The sequence below is a fragment of the Rattus rattus genome, chromosome 3 (genome assembly GCF_011064425.1).
Source record: "Rattus rattus isolate New Zealand chromosome 3, Rrattus_CSIRO_v1, whole genome shotgun sequence".
Lineage (NCBI taxonomy): Eukaryota > Metazoa > Chordata > Mammalia > Rodentia > Muridae > Rattus > Rattus rattus.
Window position 1 is genome coordinate 88021011 of NC_046156.1, and position 19896 is coordinate 88040906.

Consider the following 19896-nt stretch of genomic DNA (forward strand, 5'->3'; position numbering starts at 1 on the left):
AAACATGCAACAAATGCTAAAATAAATAACATACTTTTAAAAACAAGTTACTTAATGATTGCCTTTAAAAAAACAATTGTGTTACTTTCCGGAGTAACACAAAGACAAACATTAGATACATTGTTGGAAACAAACTTAACATTATCATTTTGATTTTACAATAAAGCTATTATTCAATTTTATGTAGAACTTTGAAGCTGCCAAAAACTATATGATGAAAATGTTTTAACAAATACCTAAGTAAACTAAACTATTTCATGTTTCACTTAATGTTTTTATTTTTGGTAATATCTAGCAGTTCAAGCCTTAGGAAGACATGTGACTTAGTTTCTCTTCAGTAACTTCATAAAGTCACCCAGGTGATATATGAGGGAACAGCTGTTGAATTTCCCAGCTACGACTTCTATAATGCTCAGTTATATATAGGTAAGGCATGCTATAGACTTTATTATAAGGCTACTTCGGTTTCCTAACATTTCTGGAAGTTCACATGGCTGTGTTCACTCTGTGAATGAACAACTTGCATTCAGCGGGCATTAGCAATGTTGCTATAGGTTTTACTGCAGCCAAAAGCAGCAACTCAGCCTCCCAGCTACAGAACAAAATACCACGCTAGCTACAATGCTTTTCACACTGAACTACTGACATTTACTGGAGCAGCGTGGAGCAGACTACGGTATTTTATAGGTATTAATCTAAATTCCATAAGAAGTAAAGGTTATAAAGTAATTATGTTAATGATTCAACCAGCTACAATATAGACTACTAGGATGCCCTCAAAGAGGTAACACGGAGAAAACAAATCTAAAAACCATTGCTCTGAAGTCTGAATAAACTTTCTTGTCCTTTGCTCTACATGGAATAAGGGAGTGTCCTAACACGAAACCTTTGTCCAAACAAATCATCCTATTTGAGGGTCATCACCTATGGAGCAAGTTTCTTTGTTGGCTTTAAAAGGGTAAAGCAGAGTGGCTTTTTATAGCCCCAGAAGTAATAACCTTATCAATTATCTTCATTTGTAATTCTTGGAGTCATAACTATTTAATGCTAGACTGAAATGAAATGCTGCAAGCCCCAAGATCACAAGTTTTTGTGAAGGAAAGGATCAGGACTTGGTTTCAGAACACTTAATGGGTAACTGAGGAACGCAAATCTCAATTTAATATACTGCAGAGGAAATCAGGCATTTATGGTATGTTGCTAAGCAAAACTTATGATGTGGATTATAATGTGTATACCCATGCAACTAATCTGTGTTTAACATTTAACCAACTTCCATATCAGGAAGGGTCACTGAAATGCATGAACCTAAGATTTAGGACAGGAAACTGATGACTAACATTAACCTAGGCTTCCCAAAGTTATATAATTAGATACTATGAGTGTTCCATACAGTTAAGGAAAAACACCTTTTCCCAGGTTGAACTTTAACCCTTCTTCATTATCAAGCAAAAACACTTCAGAATCTGAAGCAAATCTGAAGTCAGAACTTATTGTAATGTAAGGCAAATGGACATTAAATCTAAGAAAATAAAATATGCCTTTGTAATATCCTCTGTTACTCTTCTTTCTGACCAACTATGCTCAAGCATTGAAACTTCGGGTAATAAAAGCTCAAAAGTCGGAAATCATTAGATTTACTTCCTAATTCTGCTACTATTCAGATCGCAAGTTTTCATATTTGTGAAATGGAGCTGACTACCTCATCATGTATTGATAAGTCATGGGATATAGGATTTATGACAGTACTCTGAAAACTATAAGTACAATTCCAAGTGTCATAGACATTATTTAGATGATGAAGTACTATTACAAATAGATCCTATGCCAAACATGAAATAAAGGAAATTTCTACTTTTCTTCATGACATTGGAAATATAATTTCAGATCCATGTACCAATAATTACAGTAGAAGTAAAGCTGTTAACAGAGCTGAGCATGGTGTCTTACATGGTAATGCTAGGACCCAGGAAGCTGGGGAAGGAAGATCATGGTTATGTGAAAAGACCTTTGTCAAAATAAGAAAGGAGATTAAAGAGGCCTGGAAAACAATTATACCCCTCTTCATACTGGGGGAAAACATTTGTTTTTTGGAGAATTCTTTAGGCTCATGAAAATACTTAGTATAAAATAAGTTGTAGTGGTTTTTTTTTGTTTGTTTGTTTTGTTTTATTTTGCAAGAGGGGGTGTGAAACAAAGAGATAATACTGGAATGGTGCTATCAAATCAAATAGTAGAAGCAAGAGTGAGAAAAACAAGTGCTTAGGTTAAACTCACGATCCTTCCTCCTTTTTTGATAAACAGACTGCTTTGTAATTTTCTGTCATGTATTAATTTAGAGTTTATATTTGTGAAGTCATATATCATAGTCATCTCAAAAATTTTAGAATATCACAAAATTCATCCATCAGTTACAGTCAGTATTTGAGTATTTCTTAAACTTTTAAATTCATTCCTTAGGTGAGCATACAAAGTAACAGGCAATTCGGGCAATACATGCATACAATCATTGTACTTTTCCTGCGGTCATTACCCGCCCCATTCTCTCCTATGGCTCCCCAGTCTCCCCTCCGCTGGTTCCTGTCCCTTACACAGTCTTCACTATTATTCTTTCACTCTTTCCAGTCCCCTCATGATCACCATCACCTTTCTAGTGTGTGATCTACACACGCATATGCAAGTATACACATATGTAATTTATGTTCTGTATATAACATATTTTGCTGACAATGCCTATTTCACGTAATATTCCTACTTCTACCCATTTTCTTGCAAATGTCATTTCATCCTTTCCAGTTGATTAAAATTCCCATTTGTCTGTCTGTCTGTCTGTCTGTCTGTCTGTCTGTCTGTCTATCTGTCTATCTATCTATCTATCTATCTATCTATCTATCTATCTTCTTTGTTCTTCTGATGACATCTAGGCTGGGACCATTTCTGACTATCAAGAGTTATGCAGTAATGAAAACAGAAATAAAAGTCTATCTGTGATACTCAATTGGAGTCCTTCTGGGAGTATCTTCTAATTTCCACAGCAAACAAATATATAAAGTTTAAAATTTCAGATCATTATCATATATATATGAGATCTTCACTAAAACCCCATCTCATGTAAAAAAAAAAAAAAGAGCAGGTAGAAATGGAAGATACCAAGGAAACAAGGCTTTCAGATACAACTTAACTTCTGTGCATATGAATTCACAGAGACTATTGTACCATGCACAGGGCCTACATAGGTTTACACCAGATGGGATCCCAGTACTGAGAGAGGAAGTAGACACAAGTTTCTATCTGCAAACCCAGAAGCTGTCTCCAAGTGTTACCTGTTTCTAAATTAAAAATAGTTCTCTCCAAAGGAGTCCCACTGGATATACGAAGCACAGGCCCCATGTCCAGCAATAGGTGGTCGACACAAAATTAACTCAGTGGGATTTGCAGAGAGTTGTTTCTGCGTTGTTTTATCTCATAATAACTTGTTTGTATTTGCTCAATACTTTTAAGCAAAGAAGTAACATTATAAAATGGTGCCTTAGAAATAATCACGCCCTGCTACTTACCACACAAAAAGATACCCTCATTAACTACAATGAAGTAGGATTAGGCACTTTCTATATTGGTCATTTCATCTTTTCCAGTCACAATAGTCCTGCAAGACAGTCACCATCCTTACCTCTCACTGATGATGGACTGATGGCACAGAATATCTTCAACCTAAAGACTTTCAAACTGCTAACTGAAATGTATGATGAGCCTAATTGTTACAATAGAAAACCATCTGTATATTGCTGATGAGAATACAAAATGATTTGTCTACTATGAAAAATTATTGGGATTTAAAGAATTGTCAAATGATCACACAAATTTTCTTTTACAAAAGCACTCTCAGATCGAAAAGCAGGTGCTCAGATTAGTCGGGGTCTATGCACATTATTCAACAATTCAACAATAAAATTTTTTATCACTAAATTAATATATAAGCAATATATTGTACACAAATATTATTTAACCATAAAAAGAAACAAACTAATGATGTGTTACAACATGGATATACTTCCAAAACACCGCAAGATGAATATAAAAATCCACCATATTCATATGATGTCTCAGAGACAAAGGCAGAAGGATGGTTGTCACAAACAAGGAAGACGAGAAGAAATTACTCAGAGAAAAGAGGTTGTCATAACTGGCCCAGTTTAAACTTTTTCCAATCCCTTCATCCTTGTATATTTATGGATAGGGAAAAATATTCATCTGGGATTCATTATGGGAACAAAGGAACAGAATTATGACAATGCACCTACTTAATCAATACCATCCTGCCATCTACTTTCTCTCTGAGGCAATAAGGTATTCTTAAAAGAAATAATGATCATTTTTCAAAGAAATACAAAACATTACATCATCACATATCAACCTATTCACAGTACTAGTATGAAAAAAAAGGCAGCCTGATAAAAAAATTGGTAATGAAAAGTAGCAATTCTATATATACACTACAATCTCAAAACCACATTTCTATAGTAATTTGTAACATACCTAATGCAAAAGATTCTTGATTCAATATGAACATATACATTTTCTCAAAAATATAATAACTGACATTTGGTGGTTGACAATTATCTCTGAATCCTTAGTTTGTCAAACTGAAATATATAAACTCTGAGTAATCCTTTAAAAGGTTAATAATTTATATATATTTTAGAAATATATTAAGACTTAAACTATCAATCTGGAAAAAACACAGCATGAATTTTTAGACATATATAAAGATGCGAATGAATGTCTTTGGGAAGCTGTTCCACTGGAAAATTAAACATGGCATATTAAGACTAGATGGCAACAGAACTTATAATCCGATGAACTAGTTTATTGTAATTAAAGGAATTTTAAATATTACTGGCCTAATTTTCACCAAAAACAATGGAAACCTGAATCAAATGTAACCTATAAAAACTTTAAGTAAAAAGCAGGCTACAGTCTTAAATAAGAACAGCAAAATTATAAAACTTCCAGAGGAAAATGTCAGAAAAAGGCATGATTTAGAGTTAAAGAATTCTTTCCATTTCACTGTAACTACAATCCATAAAAGATAAAATGCACATAGATTTCTTAAGAATTAAACATTAGAACTAATACTGGCTTTATCTATAAACATGCAAAAATGACCTTTTATAATATTTATATGTCAGCTATGAATAGGAAACATATACCTAAACATATACTCTAGATTTTATTTATATGTGAGAATATATGAAATTTTTTGACTCATATATAAGCATGCTACCAGACTAGATTACGTTTTTTTTATTTCATAAAAGTTTATTTTAAAAACTTACCAGCAGCTTCAAGGACCAATTGAAGTCTGGCTTTGGCCTGCTCAGCTGGAGGCTAAAAATGAAGCACAAAACATATTTACAGGTAATGTTTACCAAATAGACTTTGCAATTGAAGCACTACTAGCTATAAAAGCTTAAAGGCTTATCACGATCACTATCCATCTAAATTCTGTCACAGTAAGAGTTCATAACCTCAGAGTCAAAATCTTTTAATTAATAAAATCAAAGAATGATAAAGTTCTTTAGTTACTACCTAACTATATTAAGAAATACACAAATTACTGTAAACCTAATAATTAGGCACAAACCACATATGTAAACACAGATTTTCAAACTGTATTACTTCCTTGCATATAGAAACATTTAAATGACCTATATGAATTTAAATAAGGTAAGAATTGAAGTCTTGTATATCTAGGAAGTCAGACTCTAAAATAAGTATTTTCTGACCCAGGACCAGACAGTTTTAGTGCAGAATTGTACCAGACCTTCAAAGAAGCGCTAATACCAATACACCACAAACTTCCAAAAAATGAAGACAGTAGGAATACTATTTAATTCATTCTATGAAGCCATAGTTACTCTAATAACTAAACCACATAAAAACCCAACGACAAAAAGAGAATTCCAGACCAATTTCGCTAATTAATATTGATGCAAAAACATTCAATAAAATTGTCACACACCAAATCCAAGCACACATCAAAACTACCATTCACCACGAACAAGTAAGCTTCATCCTAGGGATGTAGGAATGGTTCAATATATGAAAATCCATCAACATAATCCACTGTATAAACAAACTCAAAGAAAAGTCATACAATCATATCATTAGATAGTGAAAAAGCGTTGGACAAAATACAAAATACCCTTTCGTGTAAAAAGTCTTCGAGAGATCAGTAATTGATGGAACAGACATAAATATACTAAAAACAATATAAAGCAAATCAATAACCAACATTAAACTAAATAGAGAGAAACTAGAAGCAATTCCACTAAAACCAGGGACAAGAAACGGCTACTCACTCTCTTCCTAGTAAATATAGTACTTGAAGTTCTAGCTAGAGCAATTAGACAAAAAAGGAGATCAAGAGGATTCAAATAGGAAAGAAAGAAGTCAAAGTATCATTACTTGTGAATGATACGATAATATACATACTCGACCACCAAAATTCCATCACAGAACTCTACAGCTGATAAAACAGCTTCAGCAAAGTGGTTGGATACAAATAATCTCAAACAAATCAGTACATTCCTTTATCAAAAGGATAAACAGGCTGATAAAGAAATTGAGGAAACAACACCCTATAAAACAGCCACACCCAAGAGGAAACTGTATACGGCCTCTGGGTTCCCATAGAGGAGGGCCCAGGAGCAGCAGGTCCGCTGCCTCTGAGACACCGCCAGAACCTGAAGGGACCTACCGGATAAACAGTTCTCTGCACCCAAATCCCGTGGGAGGGAGAGCTAAACCTTCAGAGAGGCAGACATGCCTGGGAAACCAGAAGAGACTGCACTCTGCACACATCTCTGACGCCAGAGGAAAACACCAAACGCCATCTGGAACCCAGGTGCACGGGAGCTCCCGGAAAGGGTGACACAGATCTTCCTGGTTGCTGCTGCCTCGGAGAGCTCGTAGTAAGCACCCTACGGGTAAGACCAACTTTTCTGCTGCTAGTGACCTGCCTGGTGAACTCAGGACACACAGAGGCAAAATTCCTCTACGACCGGGCACTTCCGGTGGTTAGCCAGAGTCCCAAACCTGAGGATCCCTGCCCGTAGCAGCTCTCTGCTCCCAAACCCCATGGGAGAGAGCCCTCACCGCCTGGTCAGGTGGTCACTCCTGAGGCTGCAGAGCGGAAGAGACCACCAACACTGCCCACCCCTGCTCACATCCCTGGCCCAAGAGGAAACTGTATACGGCCTCTGGGTTCCCATAGAGGAGGGCCCAGGAGCAGCAGGTCCGCTGCCTCTGAGACACCGCCAGAACCTGAAGGGACCTACCGGATAAACAGTTCTCTGCACCCAAATCCCGTGGGAGGGAGAACTAAACCATCAGAGAGGCAGACACGCCTGGGAAACCAGAAGAGACTGCACTCTGCACACATCTCTGATGCCAGAGGAAAACACCAAATGCCATCTGGAACCCTGGTACACGGAAGCTCCCGGAAAGGGCGGCGCAGATCTTCCTGGTTGCTGCCACTGTGGAGAGCTCATAAGCAACACCCCAAGAGCAAACTTGAGCCTCGGAATCACAGGTAAGACCAACTTTTCTGCTGCGAGTGACCTGCCTGGTGAACTTAAGACAGAGGCCCACAGGAACAGCTGAAGACCTGTAGATAGGAAAAACTACACGCCCGAAAGCAGAACACTCTGTCCCCATAACTGGCTGAAAGAAAACAGGAAAACAGGTCTACAGCACTCCTGACACACAGGCTTATAGGATAGTCTACCACTGTCAGAAATAGCACAACAAAGTAACACTAGAGATAATCTGATGGAGAGAGGCAAGCGCAGGAACCCAAGCAACAGAAACCAAGACTACATGGCATCGTCGTAGCCCAATTCTCCCACCAAAGCAAACACGGAATATCCAAACACACCAGAAAAGCAAGATCTAGTTTCAAAATCATATTTGTTCATGATGCTGGAGGACTTCAAGAAAGACGTGAAGAACTCCCTTAGAGAAACACAGGAAAACAATAAACAAGTAGAAGCCTACAGAGAGGAGTCAAAAAAATCCCTGAAAGAATTCCAGGAAAACATAAATAAACAAGTAGAAGCCCATAGAGAGGAGTCACAAAAAATCCCTGAAAGAATTCCAGGAAAACACAATCAAACAGTTGAAGGAATTAAAATGGAAATAGAAGCAATCAAGAAAGAAACACATGGAAACAACCCTGATATAGAAAACCAAAAGAAGAGACAAGGAGCTGTAGATACTAGCTTCACCAACAGAATACAAGAGATGGAAGAGAGAATCTCAGGAGCAGAAGATTCCATAGAAATCATTGACTCAACTGTCAAAGATAATGTAAAGCGGAAAAAGCTACTGGTCCAAAACATACAGGAAATCCAGGACTCAATGAGAAGATCAAACCTAAGGATAATAGGTATAGAAGAGAGTGAAGACTCCCAGCTCAAAGGACCAGTAAATATCTTCAACAAAATCATAGAAGAAAACTTCCCTAACCTAAAAAAAGAGATACCCATAGGCATACAAGAAGCCTACAGAACTCCAAATAGATTGGACCAGAAAAGAAACACCTCCCGTCACATAATAGTCAAAACACCAAACGCACAAAATAAAGAAAGAATATTAAAAGCAGTAAGGGAAAAAGGTCAAGTAACATATAAAGGCAGACCCTATCAGAATCACACCAGACTTTTCGCCAGAAACTATGAAGGCCAGAAGATCCTGGACAGATGTCATACAGACCCTAAGAGAACACAAATGCCAGCCCAGGCTACTGTATCCTGCAAAACTCTCAATTAACATAGATGGAGAAACCAAGATATTCCATGACAAAACTAAATTTACACAATATCTTTCTACAAACCCAGCACTACAAAGGATAATAAATGGTAAAGCCCAACATAAGGAGGCAAGCTATACCCTAGAAGAAGCAAGAAACTAATCGTCTTGGCAACAAAACAAAGAGAAGAAAAGCACACAAACATAACCTCATATCCAAATATGAATATAACAGGAAGCAATAATCACTATTGCTTAATATCTCTCAACATCAATGGCCTCAACTCCCCAATAAAAAGACAAAGATTAACAAACTGGATATGCAACGAGGACCCTGCATTCTGCTGCCTACAGGAAACACACCTCAGACACAAAGACAGACACTACCTCAGAGTGAAAGGCTGGAAAACAACTTTCCAAGCAAATGGTCGGAAGAAGCAAGCTGGAGTAGCCATTCTAATATCAAATAAAATCAATTTTCAACTAAAAGTCATCAAAAAAGATAAGGAAGGACACTTCATATTCATCATAGGAAAAATCCACCAAGATGAACTCTCAATCCTAAATATCTATGCCCCAAATACAAGGGCACCTACATAAGTAAAAAAGAAACCTTACTAAAGCTCAAAACACACATTGCACCTCACACAATAATAGTAGGAGATTTCAACACCCCACTCTCATCAATGGACAGATCATGGAAACAGAAATTAAACAGAGACGAGACAGACTAAGAGAAGTCATGAGCCAAATGGACTTAACAGATATTTATAGAACATTCTATCCTAAAGCAAAAGGATATACCTTCTTCTCAGCTCCTCATGGTACTTTCTCCAAAATTGACCATATAATTGGTCAAAAAAAACGGGCCTCAACAGGTACAGAAAGATAGAAATAATCCCATGCGTGCTATCGGACCACCACGGCCTAAAACTGGTTTTCAATAACAATAAGGGAAGAATGCCCACATATACGAGGAAATTGAACAATGCTCTACTCAATGATAACCTGGTCAAGGAAGAAATAAAGAAAGAAATTAAAGACTTTTTAGAATTTAATGAAAATGAAGGTACAACATACCCAAACTTATGGGACACAAGTAAAGCTGTGCTAAGAGGAACACTCATAGCGCTGAGTGCCTGCAGAAAGAAACAGGAAAGAGCATATGTCAGCAGCTTGACAGCACACCTAAAAGCTCTAGAACAAAAAGAAGCAAATAAACCCAGAAGGAGTAAAAGGCAGGAAATAATCAAACTCAGAGCTGAAAACAACCACGTAGAAACAAAAAGGAGCATAGAAAGAATCAACAGAACCAAAAGTTGTTTCTTTTCACAACAAGAAAGTTGGTTCTATCTTTAACAAGATAGATAAACCCTTGGCCAGACTAACGAGAGGACACAGAGAGTGTGTCCAAATTAACAAAATCAGAAATGAAAAGGGAGACATAACTACAGATTCAGAGGAAATTCAAAAAATCATCAAATCTTACTATAAAAGCCTATATTCAACAAAGCTTGACAATCTGCAGGAAATGGACAATTTCCTAGACAGATACCAGGTACCGAAGTTAAATCAGGAACAGATAAACCAGTTAAACAACCCCATAACTCCTAAGGAAATAGAAGAAGTCATTAAAGGTCTCCCAACCAAAAAGAGCCCAGGTCCAGACGGGTTTAGTGCAGAATTCTATCAGACCTTCATAGAAGACCTCGTACCAATATTATCCAAACTATTCCACAAAATTGAAACAGATGGAGCACTACGGAATTCCTTCTATGAAGCCACAATTACTCTTATACCTAAACCACACAAAGACCCAACAAAGAAAGAGAACTTCAGACCAATTTCCCTTATGAATATCGACGCAAAAATACTCAATAAAATTTGGCAAACCGAATCCAAGAGCACATCAAAACAATCATCCACCACGATCAAGTAGGCTTCATCCCAGGCATGCAGGGATGGTTTAATATACGGAAAACCATCAATGTGATCCATTATATAAACAAACTGAAAGAACAAAACCACATGATCATTTTATTAGATGCTGAGAAAGCATTTGACAAAATTCAACACCCTTCATGGATAAAAGTCCTGGAAAGAATAGGAATCCAAGGCCCATACCTAAACATAGTAAAAGCCATATACAGCAAAACCAGTGGCTAACATTAAACTAAATGGAGAGAAACTTGAAGCAATCCCACTAAAATCAGGGACTAGACAAAGGCTGCCCACTCTCTCCCTACTTATTCAATATAGTTCTTGAAGTTCTAGCCAGAGCAATCAGACAACAAAAGGAGGTCAAGGGGATACAGATCAGAAAAGAAGAAGGAAAATATCACTATTTGCAGATGATATGATAGTATATTTAAGTGATCCCAAAAGTTCCACCAGAGAACTACTAAAGCTGATAAACAACTTCAGCAAAGTGGCTGGGTATAAAATTAACTCAAATAAATCAGTAGCCTTCCTCACACAAAAGAGAAACAAGCCAAGAAAGAAATTAGGGAAATGACACCCTTCATAATAGACCCAAATAATATAAAGTACCTCGGTGTGACTTTAACCAAGCAAGTAAAAGATCTGTACAATAAGAACTTCAAGACACTGAAGAAAGAAATTGAAGAAGACCTCAGAAGGTGGAAAGATCTCCCATGCTCATGGATTGGCAGGATTAATATAATAAAAATGGCCATTCTGCCAAAAGCGATCTACAGATTCAATGCAATCCCCATCAAAATACCAATCCAATTCTTCAAAGAGTTAGACAGAACAATTTGCAAATTCATCTGGAATAACAAAAAACCCAGGATAGCTAAAACTATCCTCAACAATAAAAGGACTTCACGGGGAATCACTATCCCAGAACTCAAGCAGTATTACAGAGCAATAGTGATAAAAACTGCATGGTATAGGTACAGAGACAGACAGATAGACCAATGGAACAGAATTGAAGACCCAGAAATGAACCCACACACCTATGGTCACTTGATTTTTGACAAAGGAGCCAAAACCATCCAATGGAAAAAAAAGATAGCATTTTCAGCAAATGGTGCTGGTTCAACTGGAGGTCAACATGTAGAAGAATGCAGATCGATCCATGCTTATCACCCTGTACAAAGCTTAAGTCCAAGTGGATCAAGGACCTCCACATCAAACCAGATACACTCAAACTAATAGAAGAAAACTAGGAAGCATTTGGAACACATGGGCACTGGAAAAAATTTCCTGAACAAAACACCCATGGCTTATGCTCTAAGATCAAGAATCGACAAATGGGATCTCATAAAACTGCAAAGCTTCTGTAAGGCAAAGGACACTGTGGTTAGGACAAAACGGCAACCAACAGATTGGGAAAAGATCTTTACCAATCCTACAACAGATAGAGGGCTTATATCCAAAATATACAAAGAACTCAAGAAGTTAGACAGCAGGGAGACAAATAACCCTATTAAAAAATGGGGTTCAGAGCTAAACAAAGAATTCACAGCTGAGGAATGCCGAATGGCTGAGAAACACCTAAAGAAATGTTCAACATCGTTAGTCATAAGGGAAATGCAAATCAAAACAACCCTGAGATTCACCTCACACCAGTGAGAATGGCTAAGATCAAAAACTCAGGTGACAGCAGATGCTGGCGAGGATGTGGAGAAAGAGGAACACTCCTCCATTGTTGGTGGGATTGCAGACTGGTACAACCATTCTGAAATCAGTCTGGAGGTTCCTCAGAAAATTGGACATTGAACTGCCTGAGGATCCAGCTATACCTCTCTTGGGCATATACCCAAAAGATGCCCCAACATATAAAAAAAGACACGTGCTCTACTATGTTCATCGCAGCCCTATTTATAATAGCCAGAAGCTGGAAAGAACCCAGATGCCCCTCAACAGAGGAATGGATACAGAAAATGTGGTAAATCTACACAATGGAATATTACTCAGCTATCAAAAACAATGACTTTATGAAATTTGTAGGCAAATGGTTGGAACTGGAAAATATCATCCTGAGTGAGGTAACCCAATCACAGAAAACACACATGGTAGGCACTCATTGATAAGGAGCTATTAGCCCAAATGCTTGAATTATCCTAGATGCCTAGAACAAATGAAACTCAAGATTTAATGATCAAAATGTGAATGCTTCACTCCTTCTTTAAAAGGGGAACAAGAATACCCTTGGCAGGGAATAGAGAGGCAAAGATTAAAACAGACACAGAAGGAACACCCATTCAGAGCCTGCCCCACATGTGGCCCATACATATACAGCCATCCAATTAGACAAGATGGATGAAGCAAAGAAGTGCAGGCCAGCAGGAGCCGGATGTAGATCGCTCCTGAGAGACACAGCCAGAATTCAGCAAATACAGAGGCGAATGCCAGCAGCAAACCACTGAACTGAGAATAGGACCCCCGTTGAAGGAATCAGAGAAAGAACGAAGAGCTTGAAGGGGCTCGAGACCCCATATGTACAACAATGCCAAGCAACCAGAGCTTCCAGGGACTAAGCCACTACCTAAAGACTATACATGAACTGACCCTGGACTCTGACCTCATAGGTAGCAATGAATATCCTAGTAAGAGCACCAGTGGAAGGGGAAGCCCTGGGTCCTGCTAAGACTGAACCCCCAGTGAACTAGATTGTTGTGGGGAGGGCGGCAAGGGGGGGGAGGATGGGAGGGAACACCCATAAAGAAGGGAGGGGGAGGATTAGGGGATGTTTGCCCGAAACCGGAAAGGGAAAAAACACTAAAATGTATATAAGAAATACTCAAGTTAAAAAAAAAAACAAACAAAACAAACAAACAAACAAACAAACAAAAAACAGCCACAAACAATATAAAATATTTTGATGTGACTCTAACCAAGCAAGTGAAAGATATCTTTCATAAGAACTTCAAGTGCCTTAAGAAAGAAATTGTAGAAGACCTGGGAACATCCTGAAATATCTCCTCTGCTCATGGATTGGACATAGTGAAAATGGCCATCTCACCAAAAGAAATCTACAGATTCAATGCAATTCCCATCAAAATTCCAACAGAATTATTCTCAGACATCAAAAGAAGAATTTTCAATTTCACATGGAAAAACAACAAAATACCAGAATAGCCAAAACAATACTCAACAATCAAAGAACTTCTCGGGGAATCACCATCCCTGACCTCAAGTTGTACTGTACAGGAACAGTAATATTGGTACAATGACAGACAGGTTGATAAATGGAATATAATTGAAGACTCATAAATAAACCCACACATCTACGGACACTTGACCTTTAACAAAGAAGCCAAAAACATACAGTTGAAAAGGGAAAGCACCCTTAATAAATGGTGGTAGTCTCATTGGTGGTCTGCATGTAGAAGAATGAAGATAGATCCATATTTATCACTTTGCACAAAGCTAATGTCCAAGTGGATAAAGAACCTCAACATGAAACCAGATTCACTCCATCTAATGGAAGAGAAAGGGGAAAGAGTCTCAAACTCATTGGTACAAGGGAAGATTTCCTAAACAGAACACCAATAGCTCAGGCACTCAGACAAACAACTGAAAAATGGGATCTCATGATACTGATAAGAATCTGCAAGGATAAGGACACTTCAATGGGACAAAACAGCAACACAGCTACAGACTGAATAATAACATTTACTAGCCCTATATCTAACAAGGGGCTAATATCCAAAATATATAAAGAACACAAGATCTTAACTTATTTAAAAAAATCGCAAAATGGGGTACAGAACTAAACAGAGAATTCTCAACAAATAAATCTTGAATGGTCAAGAAGCACTGAAAGAAATGTTCATATGTTTAGTCATCAGGTAAATAAAAACCAAAACAACCCTGACATTCCACCTTACACCAATCAGAACAAAAATTCAAGTGACAGCACATGCTGGCAAGGATGTGAAGAAAGAGGATGACTCCTCCATTGCTGGTGAGATTGCAACCTGGAATAACCACTCTGGAAATGATCTGGTGGTTCCTCAAAATATTGAAAATAAAAAAAATCCCACAATAGCAAAAACTATTCTCAACAATAAAAAAATTCTGGGAGAAATCACAATTCCTAACCTTAAGCTGTATTACAGAGCAAGAGTGATAAAAACAAAACAAAACAAAACAAAAAAACTGTATGGTACTGGTACAGAGACAGGCAGGTAGATCAATGGAATAGAACTGAAGACCCAGAAATGAACCTCCACACCTATAGTCACTTGGTCTTTGACAAAGAGGCTAAAACCACCAAGTGGAAAAAAGATAGCATTTTCAGCAAATGGCGCTGTTCAACTGGAGGTCAGCATGGAGAAGAATGCAAATCGATCCATTCTTATCTCCTTGTACATAGCTCAAGTTCAAGACGATCAAGGACCTCCAGATAGACTCAAACTAATAAAAGAAAAAGTGGGGAAGTGGCTCAAACACAGGGGCTCAGGGAATAATTCCTGAAAAACAAAACAAAACAAAACAAAACACCAATGGCTTATGCTGTAAAATCAAGAATCAACTAATGGGATCTCATAAAATTGCAAAGGTTCTGTAAGGCAAAGGACACTGTCAAAAGGACAGAACAGCAACAAATAGATTAGGATATATCTGAGAGAGGGCTGATATCTAATATATATAAAGAACTTAAGAAGTTAGACTCCAGAGAATCAAACAACCCTATTCAAAATGGGGTACAGTTATTAAAAGTCTTCCAACCAAAAAGAGCTCAGATCCAGATGGGTTCAGGGCAGAATTCTATCAGACCTTCATAGAAGACCTCATACCAATATTGTCCAAACTACTCCAGAAAATTGAAAGAGACGGAGCCCTACCAAATTCCTTCTATGAAGCCACAATTACTCTTATACCCAAACGACACAAAGACCCAACAAAGAAAGAGAACTTCAGACCAATTTCCCTTATGAATATTGATGCAAAATTACTCAATAAAATTCTTGCAAACGAAATTCAAGAACACATCAAAGCGATCATCCATCATCATCAAGTAGGCTTCATCCCAGGGATGAAGGGATGGTTTAATATATGAAAATGCTTCAATGTAATCCACTATATAAACAAACTCAAAGATAAGAACCACATGGTCATTTCATTAGATGCTGAGAAAACATTTGACAAAATTGAACACCCTTTCATGATAAAAGTCCTGGAAAGATCAGGAATTCAAGGCCCATAACTAAACATAGTAAAAGCCATATACAGCAAACCAGTAGCTAACATCAAACTAAACGGAGAGAAACCTGAAGCAATCCTACTAAAATCAGGGACGAGACAAGGCTGTCAACTCTCTCCCTACTTATTTAATATAGTACTCGAAGTCCTAGCCAGAGCAATCAGACAACAAAAGGAGGTCAAAGGGAAAAGTAAAAATATCACTACTTGAAGATGATATGATAGAGTACTTAAGCGACGCCAAAAGTTCCACCAGAGAACTACTTAACCTGATAAACAACTTCAGCCAAGTGTCGGGGTATAAAATTAACTCAAACAAATCAGTAGCCTTCCTCTACTAAAAGGATAAACAGGCTGAGAACGAAATTAAGGAAATGACACCCTCCACAATAGTCCCAAATAACATAAAATATCTTGGTGTGACTTTAACCAAACACGTGAAAGATCTGTTTGACAAGAACTTCAATCTCTGAAGAAAGAAATTGAGGAAGATCTCAGAAGATGGAAGGATCTTCCATGCTCATGGATTGGCAGGATTAATATAGTAAAGATGGCCATTTTACCAAAAGCGATCTACAGCTTCAGTGCAATCCCCATCAAAATTCCTCCTCAATTCTTTATAGAGATAGAAAGAGCAATCTGCATATTCATTTGGAATAACAAAAATCCCAGGATACCAAAAACTATCCTCAACAATAAAAGAACTTCTGGGGGAATCACCATCCCTGACTTCAAGCAGTATTACAGAGCAATAGTCATAAAAATTGTATGGTATTGGTACAGAGACAGGCAGGTAGATCAGTGGAACAGAATTGAAGACCCAGAAATGAACCCACACACCTATGACCACTTGATCTTTGATAAAGGAGCTAAAACCATCAAGTGGAAAAAAGATAGCATTTTCAGGAAATGGTGCTGGTTGAACTGGGGGTCAGCATGTAGAAGAGTGCAAATCGATCCATTCTCATTACCATGTACAAAGCTTAAGTCCAAGTGGATCAAGGACCTCCACATCAAACCAGATACATCCAAACTAATAGAAGAAAAAGTGGGGAAGTGTATCGAACACTAGACAATGTGTTCTGGGGGAAATTTCCTGAACAAAACACCAATGGCTTATGCTCTAAGATCAAGAATCAACAAATGGGACCTCATAAAACTGCAAAGCTTTTTGAAAAGCAAAAGACAATGTCATTAGGAGAAAATGGCAACCAACAGATTGGGGAAAGAACTTTACCAATCCTACATCTGATAGAAGGCTAATATCCAAAATGTACAAAGAATTCAAGAAGTTAGATTCTAGAGAGCCAAATCACCCTATTAAAAAATGGGGTACAGAGCTAAACAAAACATTCTCAGCTGAGGATTATCAAATGGCCAAAAAGCACTTAAAGAAATGTTCAACATCCTTAGTCATCAGGGAAATGCAAATCAAAACAACCCTGAGATTCCACCTCACACCAGTGAGAATGGCTAAGATCAAAAACTCAGGTGACAGCACATGCTGGCGAGGATGTAGAGAAAGAGGAAGACTTCTCCATTGTTGGTGGGATTGCAGACTGGTAAAACCACTCTGGAAATCAGTCTGGAGGTTCCTCAGAAAATTGGACATTGAACTACCTGAGGACCCAGCTATACCTCTCTTGGGCATATACCCAAAAGATGTTCAAACATACAACAAAGACACATGCTCTACTATGTTCATAACAGCCATATTTATAATAGCCAGGAGAAGGAAAAAAACCCAGATGTCATTGAAACAGTGGAATGGATTCAAAAACTGTGGTACATCTACACCATGGAGTACTACTACTCAGCTATCAAAAACTATGACTTTATGAAATTCCTAAGCAAATGGAATGAACTAGGAAATATCATCCCGAGTGAGGTAAATGAATCACAGAAAAACACACTAGGTATTTTCTCATGGATAAGTGGATATTAGTCAAAAAGCTTGAATTACCCAAGATGCAATCCACAGACCAGAGGAATCTTAAGTAGAAGGATGACCAAAATATGTATGCTTCCACTCCTTCTTAAAAGGGGTAAAAATATCCTTAAGAGGGGATATGGAAGCAAAGTTTTGAGCAGCAACTCAAGGAATGGTCATTCAGAGCCTGCCTCTCATGTGGCCCATATATATACAGCCACCAAAACTAGATAATATTGTCGCAGCTGAAAAAAAATGCATGCAGAAGAGGATGGGATACAGATCTCTTCTGAGAGACATATCCAGATCATGTCCAATACAGAGGTCAATGTTTTCAGTAAACCACTGAACTGAGAACAGGACCCCTTTGGGTGGAATTAGAGGGAGTATTGAAAGAATTGAAAGAGCTTGCAACACCATAAAAACAACTTTGCCAACCAAGCATGCTTTTAGAGACTAAACAACCCCCGAAAGACTATACATGGACTGACGCAGGTCTCCAACTGCATATGTAGCAGAGAAGAGCCTTGTTAGGGCACCAGTGGAAGGGAAAGCCCTTGGTCCTGCCAAGGTTGGACCCCCAGTGCAGGAGAATATAGGGGAGGGCAATAAGGGGGTTGTATAAGAGGAATACCCGTATGGGGGAGGGGGAGAGGGAGGGGAGGGAATGGGGGCTTACAGACAGAAAACCGGGAAGCGGAATAACCTCTGAAATGTAAGTAAAGAAATATATAATAAAAAATTTTAAAAACTGGGGTAGAGCTAAACAAGGAATTCCCCACTGAGCAATATCGAATGGCCCCGAAGCACCAAAAGAAGTGTTCCACATCCTTTGTCATCAGGGAAATGCAAATCAAAACAACCCTGGGATCTACCTGACACCAGTCAGAATGGCTAAGATAAAAAACTCAGGTGACAGCAGATGCTGGCCAGGATTTAGAGAAAGAGGAACAAATTGCTGGTGGATGCAATCTAGTACAGCCGTTCTGGAAATCAGCTGGCAGTTCCTCAGAAAATTGGACATAGAGCTACCTGAGGACCTGGCTATACCACTCCTGGGCATATGGCCAAAAGATGCTCCAACACACAACAAGGAAACATGCTCCACTATGTTCATAGCAGCCTTATTTATCATAAGCAGAAGCTGGAAAGAACACAGACGTCCTTCAACAGAAGAATGCATACAGAAAATATGGTACATTTACACAATGGAGTACTACTCAGGTATTTTGCAGGCAAATGGATGGAATTAGAAAATATCATCCTGAGTCAAGTAACCCAATCACAAAAGAACACACATGGAATGAACTACTGATAAGTGAACATTAGCCCAAAATTTCAGAATACCCAAGACAACAATTTACAGACCACATGAAGCTCAAGAAGAAGGAAGACTGAGAAGAGGGAACAAAAATATCCATAGGAGTGAATACAGGGACAACGAGTAGAGCAGAGACTAAAGGAATGGCCATCCAGAGATTGCCCCACTTGGAGATCCAGCCCATATACATACAGTCACCAAGCCTAGACAATATTGGAGATGCCAAGAAGTGCACGCTAACAGGAGCCTGATATAGCTGTCTCCTGACAGGCTCTGCCTGAGCTTGTCCAGTACAGTGGCGGATGCTTGCAGCCAACCATTGGACTGAAAATGGGGTCCCCAGTGGAGGAGTTAGAGAAAGGTCTGAAGGAGCTGAGTGAGGGTTTGCAACCCCATAGGAAGAACAACAATATCAACCAACCAGAGCTCCCAGAGCTCCTAGTGCTCCCAGGGACTAAACCACCAACCAAAGAGTACACATGGAGTGACCCATGGCTCCAGCAGCATATACAGCAGAGGATGTTTGGCCTTGCGGGGCATCTATGGGAGGAGAGGACCTTGGTCCTGTGAAACCTCCAGGCCCCAGTGTGGGGGAATATCAAGGGAGGGAGCAGGAGGAAGGAAGTGGGTGGGTGGGTTGGTTGAGGTGTACCCTCAA

The 19896-nt window shown here is 38.5% G+C and overlaps 1 protein-coding gene across 1 annotated transcript in view; it reads right to left on the reverse strand.

The window, feature by feature from the left end:
- The window catches only part of LOC116895850 (serine/Arginine-related protein 53-like), a 305438-nt gene that overhangs the window by 85156 nt on the left and 200386 nt on the right, over window positions 1–19896 (reverse strand). Inside the window, exon 6 of the mRNA XM_032896959.1 lies at window positions 5337–5388. Within this exon, the coding sequence (XP_032752850.1) occupies window positions 5337–5388 (52 nt within the window). The remainder of the gene's footprint in view (window positions 1–5336; window positions 5389–19896) is intronic.